Below are 19084 nucleotides of genomic sequence, written 5' to 3' on the forward strand. Positions count from 1 at the left end.
TGTGTCTTCCCAGCGACTGGAGGTGCTCTGGGAAACTGAGGAGCCAGCAGGGGAGGAGGAAATTTATAGAAGGCTGGCACAGTGTTTCCTATGGAGGGGAGTAGCTAAGGTCTCTCAGGTGGCTGTCCTGAAAGACTCTGGGAAAGAACGTTGCCAGTAAATAACTTCATTTTTTTTTTTCATTTGCTATTTTTTTCCCACCACAAAAGTAGTTACCCTCTTTTTAAAGTATGTTTTTTTTTCCAAAACAATTGCGTTCGAAAAATACCCTGTGACATATAAACTTGCGATGATCGCCATTTTATTCCCTAGGGTCTCTGCTAAAAAAAAAAAAACACGTCTGGGGGTTCTAAGTAGTTTTTCTAGGAAAGAAACACAGATTTAGGCTCTGTTTCCACTAGTGTGACCCCAAAGTCGCGCGATTTACAATGCAATTTTTGATGCAATGTAATGCGACTGGTGAGAACCATGGTAGAACAAGCCGCACCAAAGTCGGAACAAAGTAATACAAAAAACTTTTTTTGAGTCGCTGTGACTTGAGTTGCACCAATTAGAACGGGGATTCTGACTTGTCATGCGATTTCACATGTGTTAAGTCGCACAACAACTCGCAGTAGTGAAAACAGAGCCTTAAACTTGTAAACAAAAAGTGCCAGAGAAGGCTTGGACTTCTACTTTTTGGAATACTACCCCCCCCCCCCACTCACTTTTGGCACCTTTCAGGGGGAGGGGGGAGCAGATACCTGTGTAATACAGGTATTTGCTCTCACTTCTGGGCATAGATCGCAACCGCGGTGGCCTACGCCACTTCCGCCACCTATTCTGTATTCTGTCCTCCCACACTGTCTTCTGGGAAACACACAGGTCCCAGAAGACAGCTGGGACCAGTGAGGGATGCGCAGCGTGACTCGCACATGCACAGTAGCTAACCAGGAAGCGAAGCCGCTAGGCTTCACGTCCTGATTCCCTTACCGAGGATGGCGGCAGCAGCCGTCGAGAGCCGAGTGATAGATCGGCTTCGGCTGCCTACATCGCTGGCACCCTGAACAGGTAAATGTCCTGATATTAAAAGTCAGCAGCTGTAGTATTTGTAGCTGCTGGCTTTTAATAAAAATTTTTTTTTATATATATATACATTTTAAGGCAGACCTCCGCTTTAAGCTAGTGTGCATGGAGCCAAAAACTTCTGCAGTCCCCTAAAAATTGCTTGGCTTGGGTGTGGATTCAGACTTAATCATGCGGGTGAAAAGTCTTTCCTTTCACAGCAATTATGTTTATGATTTACAGTTTTCAAACTGAATTTAGTGCATATGCATGGAAAGGGTTAAACATTAATCAGCTTTGTGCTGTAGATGTGGCGCAAGCAGCTGACAGGTTTTGTTTATGAAAAAATGAAACCGAAACTCGGCTTTCTTTTCCCTTGTTTGACATCAGAAGACGGAAACGTTGCGAAGGGTTTATATAGCTCTGCCAACAAGGAAATGGTTAGATTGCAGCTGGAAAGAAAAAGGAGAATTGCTGCTGGATCCTGTTGTGGGACAGGTAGAGAGGCATTGTGCCTGTTTTAACACAAATTGCATTAACCATATAAAAAGGTATATCTTGATTTTATATTATTTATAGTTGCAGTAGAATTCTGTATGATTTGCTTACACAAAATAAAAGTTTTTGCAAGCTGTTCTGTATTTTAGGATTGTTCTGTTTTGGTTCCATTGTTTACTACTGTTTGTGTTTATGTAATTTATGTTTAAAGGGTGATAATTGGCATGAAAATAGGTCCCAGTAGAGTTGATTACATTTGGGATTATACTGTGCTGCTTTCCTAAGATATTTTTGTAACTAGCTGAGTTATTCTTCTTCAGTAGCAAGTGTCTGCAACTGTGTAAGGGCTTGTTGACACCAGAACATAGTGCAGGAAACCTGTGTTCCGTGTGCATTTTCTTGCACTGCGTTCATAATGCACTGGGTGTACGATCTACTGCAGGTGTCGCTGCGTTCCTAATGACACCCCAAACGCAGTGTGTTTGCCTGCACCGAATCACATGGTACCGCAATAATATGCGATCCTGTGCGTGCACTACTTTTGCTAAGGTTCAGTGCGATTTTGGCCCATTCAAATGAATGTGCTGGTAATCACTTAGTTGATAACCTCCATCCATCTCAAACATTAATCTGTGAAGAAAGCAACATTGTTTCCCAGTCTGTCAGCAAGTTCGCTGAAACTTTGCTGCGTAGCAAAGCTCCCAGGACCAATCCTATTTGACTACTCTGGTGTGTTAAATAATGGGGACCCTGCTGGCTTCTGTGGTTCCTCTTGCTGACCCCTAGTCACTGTCACTCTGCGGATTAGTGTAGCCTTGTCAGTGCCTATCAGTGCAGTTGCGTCACGTCGGTGAATTTTTTTCTTTTTTTTTTTTCTTTCTTTTTTGCAAAACTTTTATTTTTTTCTCAATTCTTCTTCTTCTTCTTCTTTCTTTCTTCTTTCTTCTGTATTTAGTTGTGGTTTGCGCAAAAGTTATAGCATCTACAAAATGGGAGATAGATTTATGGTGGCATTTTTGTTATTATTTTACTAGTATTGCCGGTGATTAGCAATTTTGGTGGGACTGCGACATTGTGGCGGACAGTTTAGACACTTTTTTTTGGTTCCAGTGACATTTATACAGCAATCGGCAAAACCTATACTGTGTTGGGAACCTGGTCATTGTGGCCAAGGAATCCCGTTGGGTTGATGACTTGTTTATAATGACATTTAAACGAACAAAATGCATACCAATATCAAAGGATCAAGGGGTTAATTGTGTCCTAGGGAGGTGTTTTCTAGGTGTGGCTAGGAGTACAGAGAGATCTCTGGGCCAGATCCACAGCCCCGCAGCGCAACGTAACTTAACAGATTTAAGTTACACTGCCGCAAATTTCCTAAGTTAGGTATCGATCCACAACACACTTACCTGGAAATTTGCGGCGGTGTAACTCAAATCCGTCCGGCGAAAGGCGTTCCTAATCTAATGGGGCGAGTCCCATTTAAATTAGGATCGCTCCCGCGCCGGACGTACTGCGCATGCTTGTGACGCAAATTTCCCGACGTGCTTTGCGCGACGTGACGTGATTTTTTGATCGGCGCGTAGCGTATTTCCGTATTCCCGTACGGCTTACGCAATCGACGTAAAATTTAAAAATTCGACGCGGGAAGGACGGCCATACTTTACACAGCAGTACGCCTGCTGTGTAAAAGTAGGGCTGCTTTACAAAAGTGTAACTAAGCGATGGGAAACTAACGTAGCGGCGATGTAGCGAACGCGAAAAAGCTTTGAGGATCGACGTAACTCCTCATTAGCATAACCGACGCGTAATTTCGACGATGAATGCCCCCAGCGGCGGTCGCGGTACTGCATCTTAACCACTTCCTTACTGGGCACTTAAACCCCATCCTGACCAGAGGACTTTTTGCGATTCGGCACTGCGTCGCTTTAACTGACAATTGCGCGGTCGTGCGACGTGGCTCCCAAACAAAATTAACGTCCTTTTTTCCCCACAAATAGAGCTTTCTTTTGGTGGTATTTGATCACCTCTGCGGTTTTTATTTTTTGCGCTATAAACAAAAATAGAGCGACAATTTTGAAAAAAAATAAAATATTTTTACTTTGTTGCTATAATAAATAGCTCAATTTTTTTTTTTACGTTTTTTTTTTTATCCTCAGTCTAGGCCGATACGTATTCTACATATTTTTAGTAAAAAAAAAAAAAAAAATCGCAATAAGCGACTGGTTTGCGCAAAAGTTATAGCGCCTACAAAATAAGGGACAGAATTATTATTTTTTTTTTTTTTTTTTTTTACTAGAAATGGCGGCGATCTGCGATTTTTATTGGGACTGCAACGTTATGGCGGACACATCGGACACTTTTGACACATTTTTGGCGCCATTCACATTTATACTGCAATCAGTGCTATAAATATGCACTAATTACTGTATAAATGCTTTTTTTTTACTAGAAATGGCGGCGATCTGCGATTTTTATTGGGACTGCGACGTTATGGCGGACACATCGGACACTTTTGACACATTTTTGGCGCCATTCACATTTATACTGCAATCAGTGCTATAAATATGCACTAATTACTGTATAAATGTGACTGGCAGGGAAGGGGTTAACACTAGGGGGTGAGGAAGGGGTTAAATGTGTACCCTAATTAGTGTTCTAAGTGTGCGGGAGGGGGGGTGACTGGGGGGGGGGGGTGACCGATCTGTGTCTCTATGTACAAGAGACACAGATCCGTCTCCTCTCTCCCCTGACAGCACCGCTGTCTGCGAGAGCCGGGAATGAGAGATGATCTCATATGTAAACATATGAGATCATCTCTCATTGGCCGCACAGATCGCCTAGGAAACGGCGATCTGTGACTGGCTGTGTCCGAGGGACACGGCCAGCACAGCAGTTCCCCGCTGCGCGCTCGGGAGCGCGCGCGGGGAACGCGAAAAGGGGAGGCCGTAAAAAGACGGCCTGTTAGAAATTGGGAGCCGCGCTGAGGCCGTACAAAGTCGTACGGCCGTCAGCAAGTGGTTAAGATCCGGCAGTGTAAAACTATTACACCTGCCGGATCTTCTGTCTATCTCTTGGAAACTGATTCTGTGGATCAGTTCCAAAGATAGAAACAGGGATACGCAGACGGAACAGCAGATCCGCCTGCGTATCTCTTTTGAGGATCTGGCCCTCTGTTCCTAATCTTTTGGAACAGACGATCACACTGTATTCCCCGGACGGAACGATGATCTGTTTTGTTTACATTGACAGATTCCCACTCTGCCTCTCTGGAGCGATCGTGGGTGGCAGCCACACGTATCAGCTTTGGCTCCGTACATGCGCCCACTATATCTGTTACACAAAGTGCTGCACCGATACGGAAATTTGCGCAATAGAGCTGCCCTGTCGCAGTATAACTGCAGACATGGTAAAGGAGACAGAGACTGCAGACATATCCATAGTGAAGCCACTGGGAAGAGGCGTACGGTCACCCCTGCCAAAATCATGATTTTTACATTTAGGAGAGAAATGCTAAATTGACCTGGGCTGGAAGTGGTTAAAGTGATTTGTAACGTCTCGTTTAGGTAAACTTGCTGTACCTGCTTTGTTGAAGTGTATTTGCACAGAACAGCAATAATCTTCCTCTTCTCTGGTCCCTCTTCTGTGCGTTTAGTCCCTCTCCCCTGTTGAGTGCCCCCACAGCAAGCAGCTTGCTATGGGGACACCCAGGTGAGTATTACATAATGAGCTAATATGCTATGCATACTAGCTCATTATGCCTTTGTCTTGCAGGTTTTAGTTTTTAAAAATCTGCAATTTTTTTTTTTTTTCTAGATGGGAGTTGCTATCTGTCAAATAAAAAAATAACAAACATTAGCTTTTAGCCAAGAGATTGGAGAAGGGTTATATTCTCTGTCAGGTTTTGGTGCAGTCAGTGTCATTGTAATTCCGTGCAATGGGGTGACACACGTTTTTTTGTAGCGTTTAAGAGACCAGTACATACAATATGAAAATCGGAAGTAAAATTTTGTCCGAACGATCTGCTTTTGTACCAACGATTGTTAGTACGGTGCTTTCGACAACCGATTCTGATTTTTCGTTCGACAAAAGCTGGATCTGCAGATTATAAAGTTTTTGTCGTACGTGAACTCAACGTCCAATTTCCGTCTTTAATTAGTACTGTTTTTGTCCAAAAAAATCGTAAGAGCAAGACTATGCATGCTCGGAAACAAAACACCACATACAAAACAATTCGACACATTGCATCACTTCTGACATTGTATTCTCTTACGAGAGTGTGTGTGTGTGTGTGTGTGTTTTTTTCTTTTAACTGTGTGTTCCTTCCTGCCCCAGTTAATTCTGCTGGAATGTAGTTTATTTTTTTAATTTTATTTTTTTAAATGGAATGTAGTTATATTGTGCTTACATATTACTTATGAACTGCCTGTTGCCCACCTCATTGATTTGGTACCAATTACATAAATCTTCCCTATTATAGCATGACTATGAAAATGTTGTTCTTAAACTTTTTGTTGCTTTATAAAAATTGTTTAATGCTTTTTACATCCTATCTTTTTCTTTTTGTCCTCTAGATTAGACTGATTACAATGAATAACATAAATGGTCCCCCATGGTAGGTAACGTTTGAATGGTTCTTTAATGAATAAAGGTTATAATGTTTGTGGTACATTATTAAGATTTTCTATGAGTTCTTTGAAGTAGAGGTAATTTATTTTATTTTTTCTTCCATAGAAGCTTGCCATTTCTATATTGCAGCTTACCAATTGGAAACTAAAAAAAACTCAATGGGAATGGGATTTTTAAGTCCCCATTCACATCTAGGCGTTTTGTCGCCTGTAGTGCGACGCCGCTGCCGCCAGAGGGATGAAAAGACATTGCCCTCTATGGAGATGGTTCACAGGGAACCATCTCCATAGAGGGGCACATCTAGGCGGACAATAGCGGCGTTTTGTCGCCGCAATTCGCGGTACAAAACGCCGCTATTTGCCACTGCAATTCGCGGGACAAAACGCCGCAAATTTGTCTGCCTAGATGTGAATGGAGCCTAAGGCAACAAATATAGAACAACAAGGTCATTAAAAAGTATAACTTTATTACAACATATAAATATATTAGAAAAAACAATATCAAAAGCAATTATAGAACTTTTCAAAAAATGCTGTCCGTCACCGCATGCCATCCGGTGACGGACAGTGATTTTTGAAAAGTTTTATAATTGCTATTGATATAGTTTTTTTTTTATATATTTATATGGAAAAAAACAAGATGCGCTACACATAATACAATGTAAACAAGTATCCAAAATCTAATGAAATAAATCATCCGTGAATAATTGTGGAATGTGAATGGACAGCAAATATTCAAAAACAGTCCTTAGTGAAAACAAAAAGAGTCCTTTCACCAGTGATTATGAAAAGAAAAGTCCGTATTGATAAGTGACAATCCAAAAGAAGAGAAGACCTCCACCAAACGAGTATTGGATCTGCTTACCAGATTCCCGGTGGTCTCTTAGTTAAAAGAAGACCCCAAGTAGCATGAAGATTTTAAACTCTGCAGGGTCAAAGCTTGAAGGGCAATCAGGCAAACGATCTCGGTTGCACTCCAGTGTTAGGGGATACGGTGACCATACAACATAGAAGATATAGGAGGCCACAATAGTGTAAATCCGTAAAGAATTATTTTATTTAAAAGTTAGTAACAAAAACGCACTTACAATTTAGTAGTGTTTAACAGGCTTATCAAGTAAAGCTCCGGCCGGAAGCAGACAAAACAGCCCATCAAATGGTGTGGAAAGTATGCAGACAACGGGGGGTGATACCGATGTGAAAGCACGTTCCGCCCGACCTGGTTTCGCGACAAATCGCTTCCTCTGGGGCACAGGCAACACACCGAATCACCCCCCTTAAAATAGCAAACAAACGCCAGAATGGGAGGAGCCAACGTCACCTACCACGCCTGCGCATGACTGGACGGTCCAAGCCTCATTCTGGGACCAACCAGTGCTAATGCGCATGCGCCGGCGGGACGCATGTCAGCAAACGCTTATGGTGGCGTTAGCAAGCTCCCATAGTGCATAGTTGCGACATAAACATAAAAAAGAGAAGAAGGATCTCGCAGCATAGCAACAAGCCGCTGCGGGAAACAATAAGCTAAAAAATCTTTACTGGGGCGCGGGGATTACTTCCGCGTCACGTGGTCACACACGACCACGTGACACGTCAGCGGCGTGATGACGCGACTGGGCGGAAGAGCTCCGCGTCCCAAATGAAAATTAAAAACAGAGATTCTGTATAGGGAATGTCAGCCAAGCCTCGTTTTGGTAAAAACCAAGGGAGCCGATCAGCTGGTCATATCCCAACCAATCGAGCAACTCCGTTGACAGAGGCCGGACAGACAATCCAAAAACCGGAAACAGCAAGAGAACCGGTGATTACAGCAAAAATAATCACTGATCTCATCTGCTGTGGCCGGCTTAAGTATATTTGTTAAAAAATATAGTATAAAATAAAATAAAACGGCAAAGTCGACATGACTACACAATATAAAATTTAAAAATTGACAATAACCCCTAAATATAATAAAAACCTAGAAAAAGGGGGTTATGTAAAGAACTGTGTCCCAATGTGGATGTTTAAGCTGGGAAACGAATCTTAATCAAAACATAAAGGTGACTAGCATAATAAACTTTCACTCAGTAAGGGCCCTAATAATGAGCACATACAGGTGTACAGCACCACATACTGAAAGGAGCAGACAAATCCAGGGTACAGACTATAATCACCTTATTCAGGACATGATTGAAACACTAATCAGAGAGACCATATACACTTGCATAATACATGGTATGATAATAACATCAGATTAAAAAAGGCACATGATGACATAATGTGACCTGGGTGAATAAATCTAAGAGTTGTTTATAAAAGCGTTAATATCTGTGTCGATATTCAGCCCAAATGGCGTGTAGGTTTTAACTCTATGGATCCATGCCATTTCTTGCTTAGATATTTCACGAACAAGGTTACTGCCTCTCCAATGTGGGCGGTATTTGTCAATCCCGACAAACAACGTCTTGGAGGGGTCTCTATTATGTTTCAAATCAAAATGTCTGGAAACGGAGTGTTTATCAAATCCTGCCCTAATTTTAGCAATATGCTCATTTAGCCTAACTGACAAGGCTCTCTTGGTGCGGCCAATGTACTGCAAGCCGCAAGGGCACTGAATAAGGTATATCACCCCCTTAGTTGAACAGGTTATAAACGGTTCGACCTCAAAAGTTTTATTGGTTGCCGTGGATTGAAAGGAACAAATCTTTCTACTTTGGCAGCTATTTAGAGAGCAAACTTGGCATCGTTTGCACCTAAAATACCCCGTGAGGTTCTCAAGAAATGTCCTAGTGGCCCTAGGGGGATCATGTACACTCGGAGCAATACGGCTCCCAATAGTAGACGCACCCCTAAACACCACATTAGGTCTAGCTGGAAGCAATGGCGCTAAGATCTGGTCAGTTGTCAAAATGTGCCAATGCTTCTGGATAAGTTTCTTGACACTGAAGTGTTGAGCGGAAAATGTGGTGATGAAGGGCAGAGAAAAACCCTCGGTTGGAGGCCCTTTAACCTTTTCTGCCAATAATGTAGGCCTATCGGTGTTTCTAGCTTTCTCCATTGCCTGTGAGAGAGTGGACCTATCATACCCCTTCTCCTCAAACCTCTTAGAAAGGACTAAGGCCTGTTCTTTAAACATCAGAGTGTTAGAACAATTACGTTTGAGGCGCATAAACTGGCCCAAAGGGACAGATTTAAGCCACGCTGGCAAATGGCAGCTGTCCAAAGGTATGTATGAGTTGCGGTCAGTTGGTTTAAAGAAGGTAGATGTCACAAATCTCCCATTATCGATGGTGATCTGGAGATCCAAAAAATGGATAGACTGTTGGCTGGATTCATAATTAAATTTAATGCCCCTGGTGTTCTGATTCAAATGGGTCATAAATTCAAGAAGATCAGATTCACCACCGTCCCAAAGGAGGAGGACGTCATCGATATACCTCGACCAGAGTATTATCTCTGGTCGACGTTGGCAATCGATGACGTCCTCCTCCCACTTGGCCATGAACAGATTAGCCAAGCTGGGGGCATATTTAGCCCCCATGGCCACACCCCTATCCTGTCTATAAAAGATGTTATCAAACAGGAAATAGTTGTGACTGGCCGCATATTTCAATAGGGTCATAATAAACTCTATCTGCATCTGTACAAGACCAGATTCTCTTGTCAGATATAGTTGTACTGCCTCAAATCCCAAATGATGTGGAATTATGGTGTAGAGGGAGGTCACATCAGCTGTGACCATCCATATACCTGGCTTGGGAGAGATACTGGCTAGTGTGTTAATCACCTGTTTTGTATCTCTGATGTACGAGGGGATTTTCTGCACAAGTGGTTGCAGGAAAAAGTCAATGTACTTGCCCACCCGGGACGTGATGGAATCAATACCACTCACAATGGGCCTTCCCGGGGGGCAAGTCTGACTTTTGTGGATTTTAGGTAAGTGATAGATGACGGGGGTCCTGGGGGCACTCGGTACCAGAAAAAAAGCTTCCTTACTGTTTAGAATGCCACCCTGGAATCCCTGCTTAACCAACCCTTCAAGTTCTTTCTTATAACTCACCACTGGATCCCTATTAAGGGGAGTGTATGTATCCTCATCGTCGACCAAACGATGCATCTCTTTCAAATAGTCGCTCTGATCAAGGATGACAATACCTCCACCCTTGTCAGCCGGTCTAATTACTAGCGACTTATTGAGACATAGGGATTCAAGACCATTAGTCAAGTCTCTGTTCAAGTTGGATTTGCGTATCTTGAGCTTATCCAAATCGTTCAGGACGACATCCCTGAATACCCTAATGCTCGGGGCCAAGGCACCTGGTGGGTTGAATAGTGAGGCATTAGCCAAAGGTGAGTGTTGAAACTCATTAATGGTCTGCTGACTAGAAAGGGGGTTGGAGAGAAAGTATCTCTTTATACTTAAGCGTCTGGTAAATTTGTGTACGTCCATATATGTTTGGAACTTACTAAGATTCCTGGGTGGGGCATATTTCAGTCCCTTATCCAAAAGCTTAGTCTCTGAATTCGTCAATGTCTGTTGGCTAAGATTGAAAATGCCTATTCCTAGGTTCTCTTTCGCTTTGGACGACTGGGCCCTCCTCCCCCCTCGGGTGCCTCTCTTCGTCCTATGTTGCCTCCCTGATTGGGAGGGACCCTGCGAAAATCCCAATTCTGGTTAAATGAATTGATAGGAGGGTTGACAGGATAATTGGGAGCCTGATGAGTCCCAGACATATCTAAATAACCTGGAGGGTAGGGGAATGGGTTCCCCATTGGATTGGGAAAACCAAAACCCTCCCTACCAGGTGTATAACCGTTCATGTTATCAAAATTGGATAAGGGCCGGAAGCGGTTCTGTGTTGGTACATTGGTACATTGAACCCATAGCCCCCTTGACCATAATCCTGTTGAAACCCATAGTTGGAACCAGGAAAGCCCATATTAGGAGGCGGTACTCTCTGGTTAGTTGGAATTCTCGTCCACGTCCGTGGGGATGATGGTTGGTCATAATGCACCACCCCACGTCCTAAATTGTTCCCATTATAGGGCCCTTTGGAGCCTTGTCCCCTCTGGTTAGGTCCCTTGGGAGGACCTTTAGTTTTCCGGGTGTTGGTGGAAACTTGGGTTGGGACCCCCTGACTAGAGGGGTGTGAAATGACACGTGGTACTGAGGAGATATTTAACAAAGAGGGGATCGCACCACTGGAAGGTAGTGGCGTGGTATCCATGGTTAAATCACCCTCATTGGTGAGGGAGAGTTTTTTCTGCCATAAGAATACAAGACCTGATTTGTAGTCATCACTATCCCTCATAAACTTCTTTTTCTTTTTGGCTTTTTGTTCTTTCTCCTCCTTATCCAGTGTTTTGAGCAGGTTGGTAGACAGTGTATTATACTCAGCTCCGTCTTTAAACGGTGTAAGGACCTCTTTAACAAGTTTAATGTCTTCATCCAACCTAGCCAACTTGTCGACCCTTCTTTTCAGGAGGAATCGCAAGAAGGCTATACCTGACTCATTAAAATAGTTGTACCAACCGACAAGGTCAGTGTCACCCTGGTGGGGCGACACTTCCCATCTGAGGCTTCGTGGTACCATAGACCCCTTAATGTAAGTCTCTAGGAAAGCGACATCCCATTGGGTGTGTATTTCAGCTACCAATAAGTTTTTAAGTCGCAAAAACAGACCCCCTACATCAGTACCTGGGGTAGTGGGGGTGGAGTCAAAAACCCCTTCCAAGTTAACTACTCGTTTGGAACGAAAGTCAAAAACATCCATAATAAAATGGAAAGAGAAAAAGCTGCGGTTGTGAGATATATAAAACAAGTATAGAAAAAATAGGAAAGCAACCGCGCTAATAAATTAGGTGATAAAAAGTGACTACTACTGAGTGGCAATCAAATGTGATACAAGTGAAGCTGCGTCTTACTGGATATATACAAACAGTGAAACATATGGAAAAAAACAAGATGCGCTACACATAATACAATGTAAACAAGTATCCAAAATCTAATGAAATAAATCATCCGTGAATAATTGTGGAATGTGAATGGACAGCAAATATTCAAAAACAGTCCTTAGTGAAAACCAAAAGAGTCCTTTAACCAGTGATTATGAAAAGAAAAGTCCGTATTGATAAGTGACAATCCAAAAGAAGAGAAGACCTCCACCAAACGAGTATTGGATCTGCTTACCAGATTCCCGGTGGTCTCTTAGTTAAAAGAAGACCCCAAGTAGCATGAAGATTTTAAACTCTGCAGGGTCAAAGCTTGAAGGGCAATCAGGCAAACGATCTCGGTTGCACTCCAGTGTTAGGGGATACGGTGACCATACAACATAGAAGATATAGGAGGCCACAATAGTGTAAATCCGTAAAGAATTATTTTATTTAAAAATTAGTAACAAAAACGCACTTACAATTTAGTAGTGTTTAACAGGCTTATCAAGTAAAGCTCCGGCCGGAAGCAGACAAAACAGCCCATCAAATGGTGTGGAAAGTATGCAGACAACGGGGGGTGATACCGATGTGAAAGCACGTTCCGCCCGACCTGGTTTCGCGACAAATCGCTTCCTCTGGGGCACAGGCAACACACCGAATCACCCCCCTTAAAATAGCAAACAAACGCCAGAATGGGAGGAGCCAACGTCACCTACCACGCCTGCGCATGACTGGACGGTCCAAGCCTCATTCTGGGACCAACCAGTGCTAATGCGCATGCGCCGGCGGGACGCATGTCAGCAAACGCTTATGGTGGCGTTAGCAAGCTCCCATAGTGCATAGTTGCGACATAAACATAAAAAAGAGAAGAAGGATCTCGCAGCATAGCAACAAGCCGCTGCGGGAAACAATAAGCTAAAAAATCTTTACTGGGGCGCGGGGATTACTTCCGCGTCACGTGGTCACACACGACCACGTGACACGTCAGCGGCGTGATGACGCGACTGGGCGGAAGAGCTCCGCGTCCCAAATGAAAATTAAAAACAGAGATTCTGTATAGGGAATGTCAGCCAAGCCTCGTTTTGGTAAAAACCAAGGGAGCCGATCAGCTGGTCATATCCCAACCAATCGAGCAACTCCGTTGACAGAGGCCGGACGGACAATCCAAAAACCGGAAACAGCAAGAGAACCGGTGATTACAGCAAAAATAATCACTGATCTCATCTGCTGTGGCCGGCTTAAGTATATTTGTTAAAAAATATAGTATAAAATAAAATAAAACGGCAAAGTCGCAGGGTCCCTCCCAATCAGGGAGGCAACATAGGACGAAGAGAGGCACCCGAGGGGGGAGGAGGGCCCAGTCGTCCAAAGCGAAAGAGAACCTAGGAATAGGCATTTTCAATCTTAGCCAACAGACATTGACGAATTCAGAGACTAAGCTTTTGGATAAGGGACTGAAATATGCCCCACCCAGGAATCTTAGTAAGTTCCAAACATATATGGACGTACACAAATTTACCAGACGCTTAAGTATAAAGAGATACTTTCTCTCCAACCCCCTTTCTAGTCAGCAGACCATTAATGAGTTTCAACACTCACCTTTGGCTAATGCCTCACTATTCAACCCACCAGGTGCCTTGGCCCCGAGCATTAGGGTATTCAGGGATGTCGTCCTGAACGATTTGGATAAGCTCAAGATACGCAAATCCAACTTGAACAGAGACTTGACTAATGGTCTTGAATCCCTATGTCTCAATAAGTCGCTAGTAATTAGACCGGCTGACAAGGGTGGAGGTATTGTCATCCTTGATCAGAGCGACTATTTGAAAGAGATGCATCGTTTGGTCGACGATGAGGATACATACACTCCCCTTAATAGGGATCCAGTGGTGAGTTATAAGAAAGAACTTGAAGGGTTGGTTAAGCAGGGATTCCAGGGTGGCATTCTAAACAGTAAGGAAGCTTTTTTTCTGGTACCGAGTGCCCCCAGGACCCCCGTCATCTATCACTTACCTAAAATCCACAAAAGTCAGACTTGCCCCCCGGGAAGGCCCATTGTGAGTGGTATTGATTCCATCACGTCCCGGGTGGGCAAGTACATTGACTTTTTCCTGCAACCACTTGTGCAGAAAATCCCCTCGTACATCAGAGATACAAAACAGGTGATTAACACACTAGCCAGTATCTCTCCCAAGCCAGGTATATGGATGGTCACAGCTGATGTGACCTCCCTCTACACCATAATTCCACATCATTTGGGATTTGAGGCAGTACAACTATATCTGACAAGAGAATCTGGTCTTGTACAGATGCAGATAGAGTTTATTATGACCCTATTGAAATATGCGGCCAGTCACAACTATTTCCTGTTTGATAACATCTTTTATAGACAGGATAGGGGTGTGGCCATGGGGGCTAAATATGCCCCCAGCTTGGCTAATCTGTTCATGGCCAAGTGGGAGGAGGACGTCATCGATTGCCAACGTCGACCAGAGATAATACTCTGGTCGAGGTATATCGATGACGTCCTCCTCCTTTGGGACGGTGGTGAATCTGATCTTCTTGAATTTATGACCCATTTGAATCAGAACACCAGGGGCATTAAATTTAATTATGAATCCAGCCAACAGTCTATCCATTTTTTGGATCTCCAGATCACCATCGATAATGGGAGATTTGTGACATCTACCTTCTTTAAACCAACTGACCGCAACTCATACATACCTTTGGACAGCTGCCATTTGCCAGCGTGGCTTAAATCTGTCCCTTTGGGCCAGTTTATGCGCCTCAAACGTAATTGTTCTAACACTCTGATGTTTGAAGAACAGGCCTTAGTCCTTTCTAAGAGGTTTGAGGAGAAGGGGTATGATAGGTCCACTCTCTCACAGGCAATGGAGAAAGCTAGAAACACTGATAGGCCTACATTATTGGCAGAAAAGGTTAAAGGGCCTCCAACCGAGGGTTTTTCTCTGCCCTTCATCACCACATTTTCCGCTCAACACTTCAGTGTCAAGAAACTTATCCAGAAGCATTGGCACATTTTGACAACTGACCAGATCTTAGCGCCATTGCTTCCAGCTAGACCTAATGTGGTGTTTAGGGGTGCGTCTACTATTGGGAGCCGTATTGCTCCGAGTGTACATGATCCCCCTAGGGCCACTAGGACATTTCTTGAGAACCTCACGGGGTATTTTAGGTGCAAACGATGCCAAGTTTGCTCTCTAAATAGCTGCCAAAGTAGAAAGATTTGTTCCTTTCAATCCACGGCAACCAATAAAACTTTTGAGGTCGAACCGTTTATAACCTGTTCAACTAAGGGGGTGATATACCTTATTCAGTGCCCTTGCGGCTTGCAGTACATTGGCCGCACCAAGAGAGCCTTGTCAGTTAGGCTAAATGAGCATATTGCTAAAATTAGGGCAGGATTTGATAAACACTCCGTTTCCAGACATTTTGATTTGAAACATAATAGAGACCCCTCCAAGACGTTGTTTGTCGGGATTGACAAATACCGCCCACATTGGAGAGGCAGTAACCTTGTTCGTGAAATATCTAAGCAAGAAATGGCATGGATCCATAGAGTTAAAACCTACACGCCATTTGGGCTGAATATCGACACAGATATTAACGCTTTTATAAACAACTCTTAGATTTATTCACCCAGGTCACATTATGTCATCATGTGCCTTTTTTAATCTGATGTTATTATCATACCATGTATTATGCAAGTGTATATGGTCTCTCTGATTAGTGTTTCAATCATGTCCTGAATAAGGTGATTATAGTCTGTACCCTGGATTTGTCTGCTCCTTTCAGTATGTGGTGCTGTACACCTGTATGTGCTCATTATTAGGGCCCTTACTGAGTGAAAGTTTATTATGCTAGTCACCTTTATGTTTTGATTAAGATTCGTTTCCCAGCTTAAACATCCACATTGGGACACAGTTCTTTACATAACCCCCTTTTTCTAGGTTTTTATTATATTTAGGGGTTATTGTCAATTTTTAAATTTTATATTGTGTAGTCATGTCGACTTTGCCGTTTTATTTTATTTTATACTATATTTTTTAACAAATATACTTAAGCCGGCCACAGCAGATGAGATCAGTGATTATTTTTGCTGTAATCACCGGTTCTCTTGCTGTTTCCGGTTTTTGGATTGTCTGTCCGGCCTCTGTCAACGGAGTTGCTCGATTGGTTGGGATATGACCAGCTGATCGGCTCCCTTGGTTTTTACCAAAACGAGGCTTGGCTGACATTCCCTATACAGAATCTCTGTTTTTAATTTTCATTTGGGACGCGGAGCTCTTCCGCCCAGTCGCGTCATCACGCCGCTGACGTGTCACGTGGTCGTGTGTGACCACGTGACGCGGAAGTAATCCCCGCGCCCCAGTAAAGATTTTTTAGCTTATTGTTTCCCGCAGCGGCTTGTTGCTATGCTGCGAGATCCTTCTTCTCTTTTTTATGTTTATGTCGCAACTATGCACTATGGGAGCTTGCTAACGCCACCATAAGCGTTTGCTGACATGCGTCCCGCCGGCGCATGCGCATTAGCACTGGTTGGTCCCAGAATGAGGCTTGGACCGTCCAGTCATGCGCAGGCGTGGTAGGTGACGTTGGCTCCTCCCATTCTGGCGTTTGTTTGCTATTTTAAGGGGGGTGATTCGGTGTGTTGCCTGTGCCCCAGAGGAAGCGATTTGTCGCGAAACCAGGTCGGGCGGAACGTGCTTTCACATCGGTATCACCCCCCGTTGTCTGCATACTTTCCACACCATTTGATGGGCTGTTTTGTCTGCTTCCGGCCGGAGCTTTACTTGATAAGCCTGTTAAACACTACTAAATTGTAAGTGCGTTTCTGTTACTAATTTTTAAATAAAATAATTCTTTACGGATTTACACTATTGTGGCCTCCTATATCTTCTATGTTGTATGGTCACCGTATCCCCTAACACTGGAGTGCAACCGAGATCGTTTGCCTGATTGCCCTTCAAGCTTTGACCCTGCAGAGTTTAAAATCTTCATGCTACTTGGGGTCTTCTTTTAACTAAGAGACCACCGGGAATCTGGTAAGCAGATCCAATACTCGTTTGGTGGAGGTCTTCTCTTCTTTTGGATTGTCACTTATCAATACAGACTTTTCTTTTCATAATCACTGGTGAAAGGACTCTTTTTGTTTTCACTAAGGACTGTTTTTGAATATTTGCTGTCCATTCACATTCCACAATTATTCACGGATGATTTATTTCATTAGATTTTGGATACTTGTTTACATTGTATTATGTGTAGCGCATCTTGTTTTTTTCCATATGTTTCACTGTTTGTATATATCCAGTAAGACGCAGCTTCACTTGTATCACATTTGATTGCCACTCAGTAGTAGTCACTTTTTATCACCTAATTTATTAGCGCGGTTGCTTTCCTATTTTTTTTATATATTTATATGTTGTAATAAATTTATACTTTTAATGACCTTGTTGTTCTATATTTGTTGCCTTAAAAATCCCATTCCCATTGAGTTTTTTTCAGTTTCCAATTGATTTAAGGGATGATGGCAACCACATGCCACTGTACATGAGCGAAACTTTTCTATTACAGCTTTCTATTGCAGCTTACCAATCCCTAAAGCGGAGCTCCAAGGGGAAGCTCTGCTTGTTTGCACCCTCCGCTACCACATTTGGCACTTTTTGGGTGGAGGGGGAGCAGGTACCTGGTTTTAATGGGTACTCGCTTCAATTTACGGGCAAAATCGCAGCATGATAGTCTGCGACATATCCGGCCCCTTCCTCTCCTCCCCCTTGCTGCCTTCTGGGCCTGTGTGTGACTTTTCAGAAAGCGCATGCGCAGTAGGAAACCAGCTGTGAAGTGTAAACGCTTGACTGCCGGTTATCCTTACTTGCAATGCGGGCGCCTGCATCCGAAGCTGATGGACGAATTGTCTTGGAGTGCCGACAACCTATGATCTTTGGACAGGTAAGTGTCCTATTATTAAGTCATCAGCTTCAGTATTTGTAGCTGTTGACTTTAAAATTAAAAATTCTCAGACGGCGCTCCACTTTAAATGTGGTGGCTCTATTATGACCTGGGAATCCTGCCAGTAACACACTTTCCTGTCTTAGGGTGTCTCTACTTCACTACTGCACTGGAGGAGCAACAGGGACACATTTGGAGAGCCGCATTGTCAGTCTCGGGAGGGTGTAGTGTTAGATGCAGATTTAGATGAACTTGACTGGAGCTGACCTCAAACACTTTTTAAACAATTGCAGCAACAGTTTTTTTTCCTTTTTTAAAGGTTGAGCTTGCCTTTCCCAGAACATAGCTGGTGTAGTCAAGGAACCCTAGTATATATTAAAAATCTGTGGAGTTACTCAACACCTCATTGGTAGAGGCAAACTATAAGGTGCTAGCGTGTTGGTAACTTGTCCCAACAAAGCTAGATAAACTATACCCTGCGGACAGGAAGGAGATATGTATCATGTCTGGTGTACTTGCCCGAAGGTCAGAGGTTTTTGGATCAGAATATTCAACCTGATCTATTCAGTGACAGGACAAAATATACCTAGAAAGGCCAAAACAGGGTTGTTTACAGACTTATCGGAGGCGATCCCCAGACATCTATGATCTCTCATATTTTTTTATTCCCCTAGCGGCTAAAATAACTATAGCCCTGCATGGAAAATTGCCTGTAATCAACGTTACCTTGGTGAAACATAAGTTGTCCTGGTTTATGATCAATGAAAAACTGGCCAGTATAAGACAAGATAGGCAAGCTAGGTTTGAGAGGGTCTGGAAAACCTGGATTGCTTGTCTCCAAGCTCCCTGAGAGCTGGGTTGATTGTGATGAGAGGCCGGGACCCATCCCTGTCTGTCCTATCTAATTCCTCTTTTCTCTTTTTTGGGGTATTGGTTTTGTTTATTTTTATGGTTTTTGTTTCTCCGTTCTTTTTTTTTTTTTTTTTTTTTTTTTTTTTTTTAGACCAGTGGTTCTCAACCTGGGGGTT

At 43.3% G+C, this 19084-nt stretch overlaps 1 protein-coding gene across 1 annotated transcript in view; it reads left to right on the top strand.

Annotated features, from left to right (window-relative positions):
- Positions 1-1492: 1492 nt before the first annotated feature.
- Positions 1493-19084, top strand: part of TRANK1 (tetratricopeptide repeat and ankyrin repeat containing 1) — a 207117-nt gene continuing 189525 nt past the window's right edge. The window contains 2 exon segments of the mRNA XM_040354425.1: positions 1493-1595; positions 6117-6157. Coding sequence (XP_040210359.1) covers positions 6132-6157 — 26 coding nt within the window. The 5' untranslated portion in view covers positions 1493-1595; positions 6117-6131.

Source organism: Rana temporaria, chromosome 5 (genome assembly GCF_905171775.1).
Source record: "Rana temporaria chromosome 5, aRanTem1.1, whole genome shotgun sequence".
In the NCBI taxonomy this organism is placed as follows: domain Eukaryota; kingdom Metazoa; phylum Chordata; class Amphibia; order Anura; family Ranidae; genus Rana; species Rana temporaria.